The following is a 17,109-nucleotide window of genomic DNA, read 5'->3' as shown; positions in this document are numbered from 1 at the left end:
TAGCATATACACATTTTATGGAGATTTGTATCCTCTTTGGTTCTCTTTTTTTAGTGATTCAAAAGTGGCCACCAAAACCATAGGGGAAAGACTGGAGAAAGATTCTAAATAATTAGCAAATGATTAACCTGCCCAAACTATGAAAGGAATCTAGATGCGGGGAAGCACTCTCCCTGAGCAAGAACCCTGGTTACTGACAATACTGGTCAGGTCTTATAGACAGATGACAGGCCCTAGTTATGTGTTTCTTGTTTACTCTAAATGGGTGGGTAATGCACATCCTGTAAACAGAGTCAGTCTTAACTAGATGCATGGCATACAGGAGCTGAAGGGGCTGGGCTTTAATTAGGGGTCAAACAGTGGGGGAAAAGGGGTGGAGACTTCAGGGTCAATGGGAAGAGTGTAAAGGCACAACACACCAGACAGTTCTTCTGCGGAAGCCTGGCTGAAACTGCTCATGCATGGCTCCAATTCATTTCAATGGAGTTTGCACAGGAGAACTTTCTAATGGATTGTGTCCTACTTCTTTGTGATTTTCAAAATGTGCATACAAGGACCATGTGGGTGGCCCAGCAAATAAGCCCAATTTGAACTTTTAACCTAAGAAAAGTTGCTGTATTTTAAATGGTGATTCACTAATTGCCTTCCAAGAATGCTTTTTCCCCCAACCTCATGCCCACCGTGACAAACTCCCTGTCTGCATGCCTGAAGCTGATGTAATGTAAAATAACAGATCACTCATTTGAGAATCATCAAGTGGCTTGCATGGAAGGAATTACAAGGCTGATTTACTTTATTTGGGATAAAGGAACTGATGGGAGCTGGCTGAATATGTCTTCCAGAAATCACTGGCTACTTCTCTCTCACCAGCAAAATGAAAAATAATGACAGGTAACAGTGCAATCTTATTAGTGTCTACTCGGAACACAATGGAACTTCCTCTCCAGTAAGTAAATGTAGGCTTGCTGCTGAAAAGAATTCTAGTGGGTACAGTTATTCCAAAGATGCCTCTTTTGCCAGCTGAGACTATGTGAATGGTACTACTCCCATGAGTCCAATATATCATGAAGCAACAAACTGATTAACATGCAGAAGAAGGGATGGCAAGTGTGTTTGGGGGACAGAGAAACTGCTTTCCTTTAATAGCTTTCTGTTGGTTCTGGCTTGTTATTTACATTTTAGGCAGCTCAGATACGTGTAGAATCAGGGATACCAACAAGCAATTTCTTGAAAACCCATGAGCTTTGATGTGCTCATGGAACGATCCCTTCCCCAATGGATTTCTTACTGACTTGAATAGAGGGACATCTGTGAACATGCAAAGGGAGGCGTGTTGAGCCAACCCACCCCATTAAGTGTATGGGGATGCTGCTCATGCAAGAACTTGGCATGAGCTCTAGAACAGGTACATGAACTTTAGGCCACCGGTAGCAACCATTTTGAGATACAATAAGGCCTCTAGCCCTCATGATTGCCAATCGCAACTTAAAAATATATAAATACTTTGCCCCAAATTTCCAAAACCTAGACATCCCTCATTTACACACACAATATGGCTGAATGCAAGGACAACACATTATTTCTCCAGCCTGTCATGTGCTGGAAGCAGAGAGAAAGAGTGAGAGTGAGAGAGAGCGCAAGTGGGAAAACAAGTAGAATAAACCACAGAGAAAACTTAAGAGCACAAGTTAAACGTTAAGACGATTTATTTAGTTATAAAAATTAGTAAGAACATTATCGTCTTTTACGTGTTACAAACTGCAGAGGCATTATATCCTCAATCTACATTTTCTATTTACAATTTACTGCATATGAAATTTACTTTATGACTGAAAGTAGAAAGGATTGGAACATCATGTGTTTAATCTGTTTGTCTTTCTATGTGTGTGTGTGTGTGTGTGTGTGTGTATGTATACACACACACACACACCAGACATCACAACACGGCAAGCAAAAAATGTGAACCAATGGTGGCTTATCTGACCAACTAAGTGATGCTAGGATAAAGAAGCAGCACAGTGGACACAGCAACCTACTTCTGAGAAGCCATTAATTAGTAGCCAAAGAGAAACAACTCCGGCTTGCTGAAATGCTATTAGATGGGGGCCAAGATTGTAACTATGGCCATCAGTAGGATAAAAGTATAGACCTAATCCTTCAGTTTCTGCATTGGTTGGAAAGGCTATGAAACCGAAGATCTGGGCTGGGGAAAATAAATCAATCCCTTGTTGGGAGTAAGCAGTATCTTTATTGCTGCTGAGTCCTTTAACAAAAGATCAGTTTCAAATTAGACCCATAACCATGATGCTGATGAAGTCTGACTCTCCAAGGTAATGCTGGCTGCATTGGTCTGCATCTACACCACAGATTTAAGCCAGTTTAGTTGTCATGGTTTCTGTCAAGGATTCTGGGAGCTGGTGTTGCTTGAGATGGCTGAGAATTCACTGTTAAAAGATCTCTAACCCCTCAGAGAATGACAGTTCTCCTGGGTCCCTGGAGGTGCGGAAACCATGATAAATAATGTCATTTAGGTTTGGAGTGTAGACAACCCCTTCGGTCTATGTTGCTCCAAAACCATCCTTATGACAGGTAGAGTATGTGCAAAGGAAAGATATATTGCAAGGATCCTTGTGTAATGGACTTCCCTACCAGATTCCTGACACTGACAGCTGGGCCTCAAGAGTATCTCAGATGGAGGACGGGTTTTGCTCATACTGCAACACTGCCCACAATTGCAGTGCTTTATTTTTTTATCATAATACAGGAGTGGGGAATATGTGTTCCTCCAAATGCTGTTGGACTCCAACTCCCCTCAGCCCCAGCCAGCATGGCCAGTGATCACAGATGATGAGCACTGGAGTCTAGCAACATCTTGAGGGCCGCAGGTTCCCCATCCTTGCCATAATGGCAACCATTCACTTACATGGGAGAAAGTAAGGAGGCAGGACTAAATCTATTAGGTGACAGGAGTAAATGTGTTCCCTGCTCCTGGAGGCATCCAGGTTTCCCAGCCATGGAGTTGATTCAAGCCTGTTGCTATCTCCACAGCACTATCTTAGGTTTTGTTTTCTGGTCACTCTAGAGCAGTCTTCCCCAACCTGGGTCCCTCCAGATGTTACAGACGACAGCACCTATCAGCCTCAGCCAGCATGACCAATGGTCAGAGAGGAGGGGAGTTGTCCAAAACATCTGGAGGGACCCAAGTTGGACAAGTCTGCTCTAGAGCAAAGATGGGCAACTTGTGGCTCTCCAGGCTTTGGGCCGACAACTCCCATCAGCCCAAGCCAGCATAGCCAATGATGAAGAGGGGCGATGTGAGTTGTAGGTCACAACAACTGGAGGGTTGCCAGTTGGCCACCCCTGCTCTAGAGCATGATGGGATGTTGGAAATTGGATTTTATACATACAGGCTATAGATATACAAATGGCCAACAGGTATTAGGAGCAGAAGCAGGTATGAATGTTCCTGTTTTCTAATGCAGATGAACTTGCAATACTGGTGGCATAACGCATGTTAACACAAACACTTGGTCTATGAAGCTGGGTTAATTCACTTGCCAGAGAAAAGCTATTGATATAGACAGATGTTATGAGGGAGGTTATTTAGTCTGTGAACCCAGCACCACATAAGCAACAGCTTCCAACTGTTTTAATTGGAACTAGTTGATCAACACTAGATACTTGGAAGTGGGTCATCTTTCAACAATCGGACTGACACAAAATGGCATCTGTTTTCCACCCGTGGACGATGCTCTCAGCTTTTGGGATCTGGGAGCTCTCTGAAGCCATCATCCTCGTTCTCTTCCGAGCACGACAAGGCAAGAACATTGGTGACAGGATGGACCCAGGATGTTGTTTGCGTCACATGGCTGGAGAAGAATAACACATGATTAAACTTACTGAACAACTCAACACCTTTCTCAATAATTAAACCAAATCACACATTTTTGTCACAAAGTGATCTGGCAGGCTGGGCAGTTGGCACCATGATAGTATTGGGGAAGGGAGGGGCAGAGAGCACAGCCTCACTGACAGCTGGAACTTGTCAGTTGGGGAGAAAGCAGTTATCCTGAGAGAAAAAGGTGGTGGTTCCAATCTAAGCCTGTCTTTAGCCCTACTCAGGCATTCTGTAGCCATGTACAGCAAACACGGGAGGAGAGGGAGCACACTAGCTCCGCCCCTGCCACACTAACTCCTCGCCCATTTCCGCCGCCCTCTATTTGTGGACGGTGACTTTCTGAAGAGTGGAGCTTCCTGTGGAGGCTCGCCACACAATTGAGAATGCTGGAAAATCAGAGCTACAGAACATCTGACTCGGGCTTTTGTCACACACACACACATATACAGTTGTACTACCCTCCAAATGACTCTACACAGAGTTACGGTAGTAAGGGATTGTAGCCAGTTTGGGTCTTCTGTTTCTCTTGAGCCTATGTTCTGTATGTTAATCCTCGTCTTCCAACTGTAAATATCTGTATCGTTCTAAAATGAAATTTTCTTTATATCCCCTTCTAAATCAAATTTCGGCAAGAGCTCAGAGAAGTTCTCAATTTGACTACTGATTCTACAGTAGATTTCTGTGCGTGTTTACTCACTGAGTTAAATAGAGTTTACTCCCAAGTAAGTGTGCATAAGATTGCATCCTTGCTGTGTCACCTTAAGCAAGCTGACTAGGCTTACAAAATAAGGGCCATAAAGCAGGCATGTGCTAAAGGTCTCTCCTGATTGTTAAAATGAGAATGTACTGGCTCCTCAACTGCTACATATATGCAAGTAATCCTGCAGTGTGTATATGACCTCAGAATTTGAATGAAGAAAAAAAGAACCAGCCCAAAGATTTGATTTACTAACTCTAATTATGAACTGGTTAACAATTTGTAGATCAGTAACATAAACTAATTGTAAAGAGACACAGCCCAGTGATGACCTGATTTACTTGGAAGTCAATCCCATTTATCTGAATTGTGCATACAATAATTACAATTGTAGCCACAAACACTCCTCAGATATTGCTGCAGTACAGGTATGGCTACTGAGAATTCAAGACATACAGTAAACTCTGCGTGCTTCCAGAGGAGGCCATTATCCTGCCATTGTCCTGTCTCATTCACAAAATTTTACAGGGGATCCAGATGATGTCTTCTGCTCATAGCCCTCCTGTGTTTTCCTATCACTTCTTTTGTCTTTTTTCTTATCACAAATAATCTGTTAGAATGAAAAGGTGGATTAGCTGCACAGTGCCTTCCCACTGGTAACTCTAGAAGCTGGTCCATCTAGAAGCACCTCTGTTCATGTGCATGGCTTACTATGAAGAACGAATTAAATCATTAGTTGTGTTTATTCCTGAATAGGGGCAGAGCACAGTTCTGTTCACTTTCAAGGGGAAACGTGTTGGTAATAATAAGACCTGCTGACTGTTCTCAACCCTGGGCTTTAGTTCCCATAAGCATGTCTCCATCCCATAGTGTGTATGGGGTCTAGGAGGAGCCAGTAACCCGACAGACAGAGAGTTATTTTGCCATGTTCCCTTTTGCCTATCTAAATAAAAGTGGAGAGCGAGCGAGTGAACAAGCTAGGGAAACGTGAATGCATTGCAGCATAGCAGAGGTTGGGTAAAAGGTAGTCCATTCTCCCATGGATCACCAGCAATCACCACAGGAGTATGCAAAGATACATTCTGTGGAAAGTGCCAGGGAGAAGCATCCTTCTCTGAACAGCAGTGCATACTTCTCTACAGAGGCTGACTGAGACTTTCATTTGAATTTCATTCCATTTCAATGTTTGTGTCCCACTTTTCTTTCCAACAGGAAGCCCAAAACAGTTAACAATAACGTACTGCAACAAGTACAAAAGTACCAAAATGACAAAACAAACACTCTGAAAAATATATATCTAAAAATGCTATGATGGCCTATCAGTAACATTTCAATCCAATACCATGCGCGCACATGGGTGGCTGGGTGGTTAATTAAGCTCATAAAACCCTGAAGTCAAGAAATTCCTGCTGTACAAACATTTCACTAAACAGCAAGGGGTACAATACACACATTAGTCAGAAATGTACTGTCAGGGTCGACACTGAGCCCATAGAATCCCAGAGTAGTTCTGATTCTGAGGAAGAGCAGTCGCTCCGGGGAGAGGAGTGTGCTCCTCTTTCCCAGGGCCAACAGCTGACAGAGATTCCTCCCACCAGCATTCCTAGCTTAGATAGCAGTCCAGGGAGTGACAGAGCGCGGATAGCAGACTTGGTGGACGCGCGACGCCGACGCAGAGAGCGGCGCCAAATGGAGGGCGCAGAAAGGAGGCTTAGTGCCTGGTTGGTGCACAAACAATGGCTGCGCCCAGAGGATCCAAGGGAAAAGGGGAGGGACTCTCCCTGGTCCTTATATTCAGGGGTCTGCCAGTAATTGCGTTTCAAACGGGGACCAACTGTTCCAACTTAGGGCATAGGTACTGTGCTGCTCAGATCTAGATGCAAACGATAGAGTTGTTAAGTTGTAAAAGAAGAATAAAGCTTTGAAAGGAATCCCTTTGTCTGTGTCTGGACTTGGCTACTGGATTAGACTGAGAGAGGCCTCCAAGGAGCCCTTGATATGTACATTCTTAAAGCCCCACTCCAGCAGCCAGTATAGAAGGGTCTGCCCAAGGGTGCTGCGTGCGGCAAAAGATGAGACAGTGTTCCTCCCACCATTCCATTGACCAAACCCTTCTTCCACAGTAGTGGCAGGACAATGTCCTCTACTGTACCTGAGGGAAGCAGGCTAGCATAGGGTGCAAAGGGCAGGCCACATGGCATATCTAGCTGTGCCCTCCAACACCTCACTGCCACTCACCACCAACTCCAGCATCTGCCACTTGAAGCAGCTGTCTCATTTTGCCTATCAGTAGGGCCGTTACTGTGATAAATAAAAACACTGACTGTCTACTGAAATAGGAAATGCATCTGGTGACTAGTTCTGGGGTACAGTACCTCTTGCATGAATATGCTCTCAGGATGTACATTAGTTTTGGGGCGGATTAGAAATGTAATCAATCAATCATAAATAAATAAATAAATAAATACCTGTGTGAGATCTTCCTATGCCCCTGATTTGGTTGTGGGCCTTTTTAGTGCGAGTACGACCAGAAGTGCAAGAAGCAGTGCCACAGAAAAGAATGCGCAAGCATGCTTATGACAATATGGTGTAGGCCTGGGATGGGGAACCTGTAGACTTCCAGATGTTGTTTGTCTTCAACTCCCATCAGACCCAGCCAGCATGGCCAATGATCAACAACACCTGGAGGGCCACAGTTCCTCGCTCCCGATGTAGGCTTCCTCAGGACAGACTCATCTGAGCACAGCCTAGGATTACTTACGTTTGTCCTGTGGACTGGAAATGCTGTGCACTAAATAAGCCCACGGGCCTCCCAGCAGAAGCTCCGTCTGCCTAAAAAACAGTTCCCATGGGATTACAGGAAGACAGAGGGAGGGCAAAACAAGTGGGTGCTAACTGCAGGGCAACACAAGGCCAAGTCCACTGAAACCCATGGAAAGACTATTTCGTCTTTTCCACAGCAATCTGTCAGTCATGCTCTTTAAAGGTTGAAGGCTAGCTTTTGTGTCACTGAACTACAGCCCTGACTTACCAGTATGGAGAGATCATTCTGTTCTGAGCAGGATGAATGGATTGCGACATCATCCATCTATTCCTGCCCTTTGCTTGGTTGTACCAAGCTCAAGTTAAATTGAGCATGACGGGCAGCGAGGTGGGTGGGGTTTACATTATCATAACTGAGCACTGTGTATAAATCTGGACAAGGGAACTTGTTTAAATTTAAAACCTAATCTGCCTTAATTAGGTTAACCTGTCTCTTGAGCAGATAGTCCACAAATATATCTTACTACTATAATCAGGGTTGAAGCTTTTGCTAGGATTGCTATCTGAATGAAGACTGGGCAAAACTATTAGGATTTGGCTGGCTGAGGTCCTTCCTTCCACCTTTCTGAAGCCTTTAATGCCTGCAGGTTCCACAGGAGAGCTCAACATGAATTGTATGTACTAGCTGAAGACTATGATAAACACACAGTAAAGGTAATCGTTCACTTACCCCTTTATTTATTTGCTAACATCTTCTATTACTACTACTAATTTTCCATTTCTGTTCCCCTTTTCTCTCAGATGAGAACTCAAAGCATATTCCATTCATAAAACAAATTCAATATAACCAATAAAACATCAACAGTGATACTATCATTAAAGCATACTAAAATAATCAAAGTGTGAACAATTGGAAACTAGAATTAAAGACTAATTAATCAGTCCCTAATGGTTCATTTCATACAGTACAAACAATCATACCTTCAAAGCATTTTTCTTTTGTGACAAACTGTCTACTCACCATGGACTGAGAACTTGAGAGGGCTGAGAAGTATGAGTAGCATAACTTTACAAAGCTAAGGAAGGGCTTTGCCTGCTTCCTGAAAGCAAACAACACTGAGCTCAAATGGATCTAGTCTTGTAAAAGGCTGTTCATGTGGTCACTAATGGAAAGTAGGAGTTGCATTAAGGTGACCAAGCAGGGGAGCTTTGGTAAACAGGAAAGGGGATGATATTGGTTTAGTTTTCATGACACTTTGAAAGCCTTAAATAACCTATCCATGGTCAGGCAGACTAGTACAAATTTTTGTATGCCAGAAACTTCCACGAATGTATGTGGAAGAGAGTGGGGCCACCGTGGAGAAAGCCCCTGCTCTGTGCCCTAGCAGACCCATGGGCAGATAGTATCAGAACAACAGGGCATCTTCACTGGATCTTAATCTATGCCAGTCTTCCTAGCCTGGAGCCCTCCAGAGGTGTTGTGGTCCAACACCTCTGGAGGGTACCAGGTTGGGGAAGGCTCATTTATGCAATAAGCAATGAGCCTATGTTCATAGGCATGAAAGCTGTTCAAAGCAAAACACTGGGCAGTGGAGGGCAGGCACACATTTCACTTCTGAAAATCTGTCATGCATGATTTTTTTTTTTTAACTCGGGGAATTGAAAAGTAGTTCAGGGTCCTCCGGGGATACCTTCTGAAAGGAAACTGGGGGTAGGGGGAGAATAGGAATGTCTGTCGCTGGGAAATATGGCCCTTTTCGGGCCTGATGGATTCCCACAGCACCCATGACTCAGCTTGCATTTGCGATGCGAGCCAGGAGTTTTTTTCCGAAATCTGGGAACTTTTTCAGGGTGTGTGTGGCTGCATAAAAAAAACAATCTGCACTAGTTTTCCACAATTTGCACAAATTACTCAAATTTTGGTTGCAATTTGCACAAATTACAGCTGAAATTTGCTTCATTTGCACAAATTGCTTTACACAAATAATAAAACAACAACAACCCAGACTGAGTCGGTCCAGATTAAGGGAAAGTGAGCCAAATCCAGGGGGCCAAGCTGACTAATGCTCAGCGAGCTTCACCCCCCCCAGACAGATTCCCCTGACATCCCTAGGGGAGAACTGAGTCCTAATGTGGCTTTCTGGATCTTGACCAGAGTCAAGATTGGCTGTCATGACTGACAGAATATTTATTTGTATTTTATTTCAAGGGTTTTTACCTTTAAAGTTGGCCTATACATCTTATAAATTAATGAATGAATTAATAAAATATAATATATCCAAGACCATGTAGTTTACACACTGCATTTGCCCATGTGAACACAGGCTGAGAAGTGGATGGGGTAGCATACATGGGCAAAATACAAATGGTCTAAATTGGCCTTTACTTTTAAACAGATACGCTTATTAGGCACCAGGCTATATTTATTTGCTTGTTGTTATTTTGATAACATCATAACTGATTTACATGGTGCTTTACAAAATAACATAAGCAAAAAGACAGGCCCTGCCTCACGGAGCCTACAGTCCAAATTTTGATAGAGAGTGAGATAAAAGAAGGAAGGGAGAAAAGACAGAAGAATGACCAAATTTAGGCTGCAATCCTATACTTTCTTACCTGGGAGTAAGTCCCATTGAACACAGTGGGACTTATTTCTGAGTAGACGTGCAAAGGCTTGCACTGTAAGTGTGCTTAGGACTGGGGTAAAATATCTTAAGCCATCTTCTCTATATGGTATTCAGTTCTTTTGAAACCAGTGCGGCCCTTGCAAAGTTAATGATTTCAAAAAACTGGGGAAAGCATTAGGTTTCTAATAATATTGCTGTGCTCTACTCCTGTCGATCATGCTGGAACAGTGCTGATAGTAACAACTCTTCTTAAGCAAAAACAGCCTGTTTGTTAAACAAAGGATAAAACACTGTGGTAACTTGGGCATTAAAAATGGTGAGGCTTTCCCAGCAATCAGTAAGTGGGATTTAAGCACATAACTAAAATATGGAGAGTTATTAAAATACAATTTATAGAGGGATTTTGGCATGAAAAGCATTTCAAGAGGGAACAGGAGCTTTATCAAAATAGGAACATGTTATAATTGTGGGGCTTAATCATGGAAAGAGGCTGAGGTTTTATGAGATACCAACTTTTCTTTTTTCAAATACTGTCTTCTGCCATGCTAAGGGCTTATGACCTCTATACATTTTGTGGCTGGAGGATCAGCTCACTAGTAGAAGAGCATATGCTTTGCATGCGGACAATCCCAGGTTCAATTCCTGGTATCTCCAGCCAAACAGAATCTTAGGTTACGGGATCCTAAAGACCATAGTGCAAGAGCCTGGAAATCCATCACCAGCCAGAGCAAACAATAATGGGCCAGATGGAACAACATAAGGACATAGCAGATAGACATTCCGAGTATGATAAAAGTTGCTTACACACAATTGTGTGCCCTGAAAAAAACGCATGCCTTAGAATGGAGCAATTAGTCCAATTCACACATAACCATGGTTCACTGTTATAACAATGTGCTCCAGGGAGCCTCGTGCTCACACACTCCCCCCTCTTCTTTCAGCGCTAGTGTGAGAAGGTCAGAAGCTTCCACTTCCATTTTAGATTGACCACAGTTTAATGTTATGTCTGAATCCTAAACTGTGGTTAATCTTAACTATGGTTAGCGAAAACAAGCCAGCTTCATTAATTATGGTTTGAGGTTGGCTTATTTCCAGTACCTATAAGAACTATAGAATTAACCACAGTTTGTCTGGGGTTGGATGTCACAACAAGCTGCAGTTCATCTAAAATGGAAGAGGGGGTGCACAAGCCCAAGGCTTGATGTGGCTTATCCCTATAATGCTAAACCATGGTTTATAGCAGGAGTAGGCAACTTGGTACCCTCCAGATGTTTTAGGCTACAGATACCATCAGCCCCACGCAGCATGGCCCATAGTCAGGGATTATGAGAACTGTAATCCAAACATCTTGAGGGTACCCTTGGTTTCCTGCCCTTGGTTTAGAGTTACATGTGAAGGCATGTGTTCAAATGACACTTAGGTCGCAATCCTATGGCCGCTAGGCAGCGGCTGGATAGCCATAGGATTATTCGGTTTTTGGGAAAACCCAGAAAACCGCCTTCCCGGCCCCTCCCCTGCCACTTTGTAGGTGGTGCGTAAGACTGCTGCACTCGTTACGCTGCACTCGTAAGAGCAGCGCGGAGCGGGAGGAAAGGGGTTGTTCCCAGGGCGGGGACCTCGGAAGGGCCAGTATGATGCTTCCTATGTGTCATCCGGCTGCCCCCCCCTCCAAAGCTCCAAATTGACCATCTAGCCACAAATGAAGGGTTGCCGGACTGCGGAGGCGAAGATCCCCTCCACGCTCTGCCCGCCCTACATTGGATAGGCGGTTGCCTCCGAGTTCAGAGGTGGCTGCCTATCCCCATAGGATTGCTCCCTTAGAATATGTCTGCTGTCATCTTGGGCACTAGTCCACGGCATCTTCATATTTCAAAATACTTTTGTATTTAAAAAAAAAAAATCAAAGCAGCTGACCAAAAAAATAATCACAGGAACTATCCCACCAACTGACGTCAGTCAAAATGATGAGAAACACAAATAACAACTTAAAACACTACAACAGCCAAAGGCAAAATAATTCCCAGCTCACACTGCTGGCACATTATTAGAAGTTGCAATATCAGATCATATCATCACGAGGATCAGGGCATGCAGTGGGCTTCAAGGCCAGGCATAATATGCCTGAAGCCTTTGATCTGTGCTCTCTGTGTTCTGTACCATATCTGGGTTACAGCACTAAACCTGAGGCTTAGTCCAGACATCCCCCCTTAAAGTTGTAGTAGAAAGGATCCTCCTCCTCCTCCTCTGCTTTTTGGATTTCTGAAGAGGGCCCCAACCCCCAGCATTTGGAGCAGTCCACTGGTGCCAGAGAGGCTTTGGGGGGACTAGCTGGCTTCCCTTCATCTCCGCTCTCAAAGAGAAAAAAAGGAGCAGGAGCTGCTGGCACCACAATGCCAACCCATCCTCCATAGCAGCGACAGGTGTCTTTTGAAATCAGGAGGGACTCCTTGGTTCAGGCAGCCACTGTGTTTGCCTAGTTGGAGATCCGTCTGAGCAAACAAGGAACTCCTGCTTTCAAACCAGAGCTGTAACTACGATGGTGGTGGTGGACGAGGGTTCCTTCTCACCTGGGGCAGCGGTTCCTTCCCCTTTCTCCTCCTCACCAAAAGGAAAGGATGAGGAGAGGAGACGTGAAGAAAAGAGAAGGACCCAGTGCTGCTGCACCACATCAACTTGCCCCTGAAGCCTCTTCTGCACCTTATTGACTACCTTAATTGTGGTGGAGAGGGCTTATTCACCCCACCTCACCACCTCCAGACACTCTGACATCAGCATTAGGGATGCATGGATTTTGTTAAAACTGTTCCACCTGTATTTTATGGGTCGTCAAGCAGCTTTTGTTCCATTGTCTGCTCATTGATGGGATTGGAATTTTTTTAGGGACATACAAGAATTTTGTTCCACTTGTGGAAATGCACATTAGTGTTAGTACATATTGGCGCTAGTGCACATTTGTGGTAATGTTCATTAGTGCAAGTGCAAATTTGCCCCAATCCCTCCCTAAAGTAAAACAACAATAACAACAGTCTGCGAGTCTGCGGAATCCATACAACTCGAAAAAAGCTGGTCTGCTGCAGAATCTGCAGGTTGGATTCGTAGAAATCCAAACTCATTTGACTCCATTGTGGATTTCTCCAACATCCCTAATAAGCACCCTTTATTACTGGAAGGTGGAGTGAGGCCCTGATTCACCACTTGCTTCTGCAATGGGCTGTTTGTTTCAAAGCCAATTGCAGCTACCTCTAAGGCTCATCCACACGGCGGGCTCCATATTACCTTCTATGATTTGCCTTGTTCCCCCACCTCCCAACGTAAGTCCACACATCATCATAGAACCATGCACACAATAGACATGGATGATTTACGCGCAGAATGGCTATAGCCTGCCTTGCCACTTATTTATAGCCCTCTGAGAGTGCTGTGGCTAAAGAGCTTTGACATAATCAGTCCGATGAGATAATCCCAGATTTACTGTTTTGTGGAACATTCTCATATTGGAAATGTATCCTCTCTGACTTGAATGGGAGGAACATCAATAGGGTGGGGCAGGAGGAATTCAAGTCCTCCCTCTAAGATTGTATTTAGTGGGAGAACCTGTTTTATCAACATGCACATCTGCCTTACCCTGAGACAGACCACTGGTCCATCTAGCCCGGCTATGTTCCACTCTGATTGAGAGAGGCTCACCAAAGGCTCTTGGTGCCAAACTAAACATGAAGCTGAATTACAAAATCCATATGAGGGTAATACCTTTTATTAGGCCAACTCAAAGGTCACAAAATACTGTTCAAATTTTGCATTCTCCAGGACTCTTCATCAGGCAAGATGGTAAACAAAGCCCTGCCCCGCCCCCAGTGGCTGGGGGTGGGATGGGGGGGAGGAAAATGTGGCTGATGTTCAAGCCATGGAGTCTACATCTGGTTACTGTCTTAAGATGGAACGTGGAAGGACGCAGTAGACGTTCAGGTTCTGATACAATGTCACATTATCCCTGGGACTCTCCGAAGAGTTACTGCAGAAGTGTTGAGCTGATTTTAGCCAGAGGGTCAAATTCCATTTCAGAGAAACTCTCAGGGGGCCACATTCCAGTGGTGGGTGGGGCTGAAGGTGAAAGGTGGGGCAAAGGGTGTGTGGCCAAAAATACCAGCATATTTTTTAGCTTAAAGCTCTTACTGCCATTAGGAGAGGCATTTCAGCCTTTTAGGGTGGGGAAAAAACTGCAAAAAAGCCAAGAAACCACCAAGCAATCAGTTATTAGGGGGAAGGGGAAGAGAGTATATGGCCATCTGGAAAACCCAGGAAGGGTGGCTTTGTTGCCCAGGCCTGAGGTTCTCCAATCCTGGATTACTGGAAAGAACAAACAAACAAAGAAATGGCTGATGTGCCTCTGCACTTTGGCCCTGTGGGGTCTACTTTGTTTTTTACTACAACCCCAAGGTCCACTAATCACAGCCACAGCAGGGGGGGGGGCATAGCAGAGTGAATTATCTACTACACTCCATGAGCCATACACTGTCTATTCAAATGCAAACCCACATCAGGGATCCTAACACAAAGAATCAAAGTGGCCAGTAGAGTGGCACAAAGACCTGGTCAAAGGAAACCAATTAATGCCCTTATTTTAGAGGTGAGAAAGCTCTCCAGTACAAGGTAAATTCATGCTCAATGTGCAGAAGAATTGCAGGACAGTGGTTTTACAACAGCAAAAGTGAACATGAGAATCAGGCCAAAGAGAATTTTTGTGAAAAGTCTGTTGGGTCCTTTGTGCAAAAGTATTTGGCTTCATTTAGGACCAAAGGAATAAGAGAAGATTGCTAAAGCAGAATTTAGTTCATTTAGCAGAATAAGTAAAGAACAACTAGAAATGGAACTATTTTGTTTCTCCCAACATACATTTCCTGAAATCGACTCTAGCCAGCAATAGTCATTTGCTAAACTATTAACCTTTTGTACGGGAAGGTCATGGCAGAGAGGTCAGACTAAATACGATCCCTGGGGAAGGAAACGGCAACCCACCCCAGTATTCTTGCCATGAAAACTAAATGGATCAGTACAACCAGAGATATGTCGGTATACCATCGGAAGATGGGACTCCCAGGTCGGAAGATGGTCAAAATCCTACTGGGGAGGAACAGAGGATAAGTTCAACTAGCCCCAGATGTGATGACACAGCTAGCTCAAAGCCGAAAGGACGGCTAGCAGCCGATGGTGCTGGTGGTGAACGACGAATCTGATGTTCTAAAGATCAACACACCATAGGAACCTGGAATGTAAGATCTATGAGCCAGGGCAAATTGGATGTGGTTATTCGGGAGATGTCAAGATTAAATATAGACATTTTGGGTGTCAGTGAACTGAAATGGACTGGAATGGGCCACTTCACATCAAATGACCACCAGACCTACTACTGTGGACAAGAGGACCACAGAAGAAATGGAGTAGCCTTCATAATTAATAATTAAGTGACTAAAGCAGTGCTTGGATACAATCCAAAAAATGACAGGATGATCTCAATTCGAATTCAGGGTAAGCCATTTCATATCACAGTGATCCAAATATACACCCCAACCACAGATGCTGAAGAAGCAGAAGTAGATCAATTCTATGAGGATCTGCAGCACCTACTGGATAGTACGCCAAAAAAAGATGTTATTTTCATTACAGGAGACTGGAATGCTAAGGTGGGTAGTCAAACAACACCTGGAATTACAGGCAAGCATTGTCTGGGAGAACAAAATGAAGCAGGACATAGGCTGATAGAATTTTGCCAAGACAACTCACTGTGCATAACAAACACTCTCTTCCAACAACCTAAGAGATGACTTTATACATGGACTTCACCAGACGGTCGACTAGGGATGTATGAAAGTCACTTGCCTAATCACTTGCCGCGGATTATGTTGATGGGGGGGGGAGGCGCTCCATTCCTCCCCCCCGGAATCCTCCGCGGTTGGCTGTGCTCTGCGGCAGCTCCGCAGAGTAGCCGGCCAGGCCCAGCCAGGCCAGAGCCGTCCGCAGCCGGATTTCCGGCCGCGGAGGGCTCTGGGTAAAACACTATTTACGTAGACTATGACGGTGAAAATAAAGGGGAACACAAATAGCGTAGCGGGCGCTATTTGCGTCCCTTTTTATTCCCCGTTTTAGCCTACATAAATATTTATGTAGATTAAGAGGGCAAAAATAAGGAACACAAATGGCGGCGGCTGTAGCCACCGCCATTTGCGTACGTGTTTTTTTTTTTTTAGCCCACCCAGCCATGATAGGGTACGTAAAGATTTACGTAGCCTATCACGTCGTGTTTGTTTTTTTTAACCTAGTCATGATAGGCTACGTAAATCTTTATGTAGTCTATCACGTCTTTCTTTTCTTTCTTTCTTTCTTTTTTTTTTTACAAGAGTGGAAATGGCGGCGGTGGCAGCCAGTCAGAAGACCAGCTGCCGGAGCTGCCGCCGGAGCCGCCGCCGCCGCCCAGAAGATCCACCCCAGGTGAGTCTCATCCCGGGGGGGATCCGTGGGGGGGGCGGGGGGGCAGGCCGTTCTGCCACAGAGTTTGGGGGGCCGAATGCACTGGCATTCAGCCTCACCGTGATCTGTGGCGGAATTCTCTGCCATCCCTACGGTCGACACCGAAATCACATTGACTACATCCTTTGTAGCCAAAGGTGGTGGACATCTATGCAGTTGGTACTAAAAACAAGACCTGGAGCTGATTGTAGTTCAGATCACAAACTTCTTATTGCACAATTTAGAATCAGACTAAAGAGAATAGGGAAGACCCACAGATCAGTTAGATATGAGCTCATGAATATTCCTCATGAATATGCAGTGGAGGTGAAGAATAGATGTAAGGGACTAGATTTAGTAGATAGGGTCCTGGAAGAACTATGGACATAAGTTCGCAACATTGTTCAGGAGGCGGCAACAAAAAACGTCCCAAAGGAAAAGAGAACCAAGAAGGCAAGATGGCTGTCTGCTGAGACACTGGAAGCAGCCCAAGAAAGAAGGAAAACAAAAGGCAACAGTGATAGGGGGAGATATGCCCAATGAAATGCAAAATTCCAGAGGTTAGCCAGAAGAGATAAGGAATTATTTTTAAACAAGCAGTGCGCGGAAGCGAAAGAAGA

The 17,109-nt window shown here is 44.5% G+C and overlaps 1 protein-coding gene across 14 annotated transcripts in view; it reads right to left on the bottom strand.

Annotated features, from left to right (window-relative positions):
• Window positions 1-758: 758 nt before the first annotated feature.
• The window catches only part of STXBP4 (syntaxin binding protein 4), a 188,885-nt gene continuing 172,534 nt past the window's right edge, over window positions 759-17,109 (bottom strand). For 8 of the 14 annotated variants that reach the window (XM_084837212.1, XM_084837217.1, XM_084837218.1 and 5 more), the window contains one exon: window positions 1,685-3,869. In XM_084837212.1, coding sequence (XP_084693338.1) covers window positions 3,755-3,869 — 115 coding nt within the window. In that variant the 3' untranslated portion in view covers window positions 1,685-3,754. Of the gene's footprint in view, window positions 3,870-7,261; window positions 7,428-17,109 lie in introns of those variants that run through there. The other 6 variants (XR_014788150.1, XR_014788151.1, XM_084837221.1 and 3 more) reach the window with 4 other exon arrangements.

This window comes from Heloderma suspectum, chromosome 2 (genome assembly GCF_057233095.1).
Source record: "Heloderma suspectum isolate Gila_16-S chromosome 2, 16-S_ref, whole genome shotgun sequence".
In the NCBI taxonomy this organism is placed as follows: domain Eukaryota; kingdom Metazoa; phylum Chordata; class Lepidosauria; order Squamata; family Helodermatidae; genus Heloderma; species Heloderma suspectum.
This window is presented reverse-complemented; position numbering and strand designations above follow the sequence as displayed.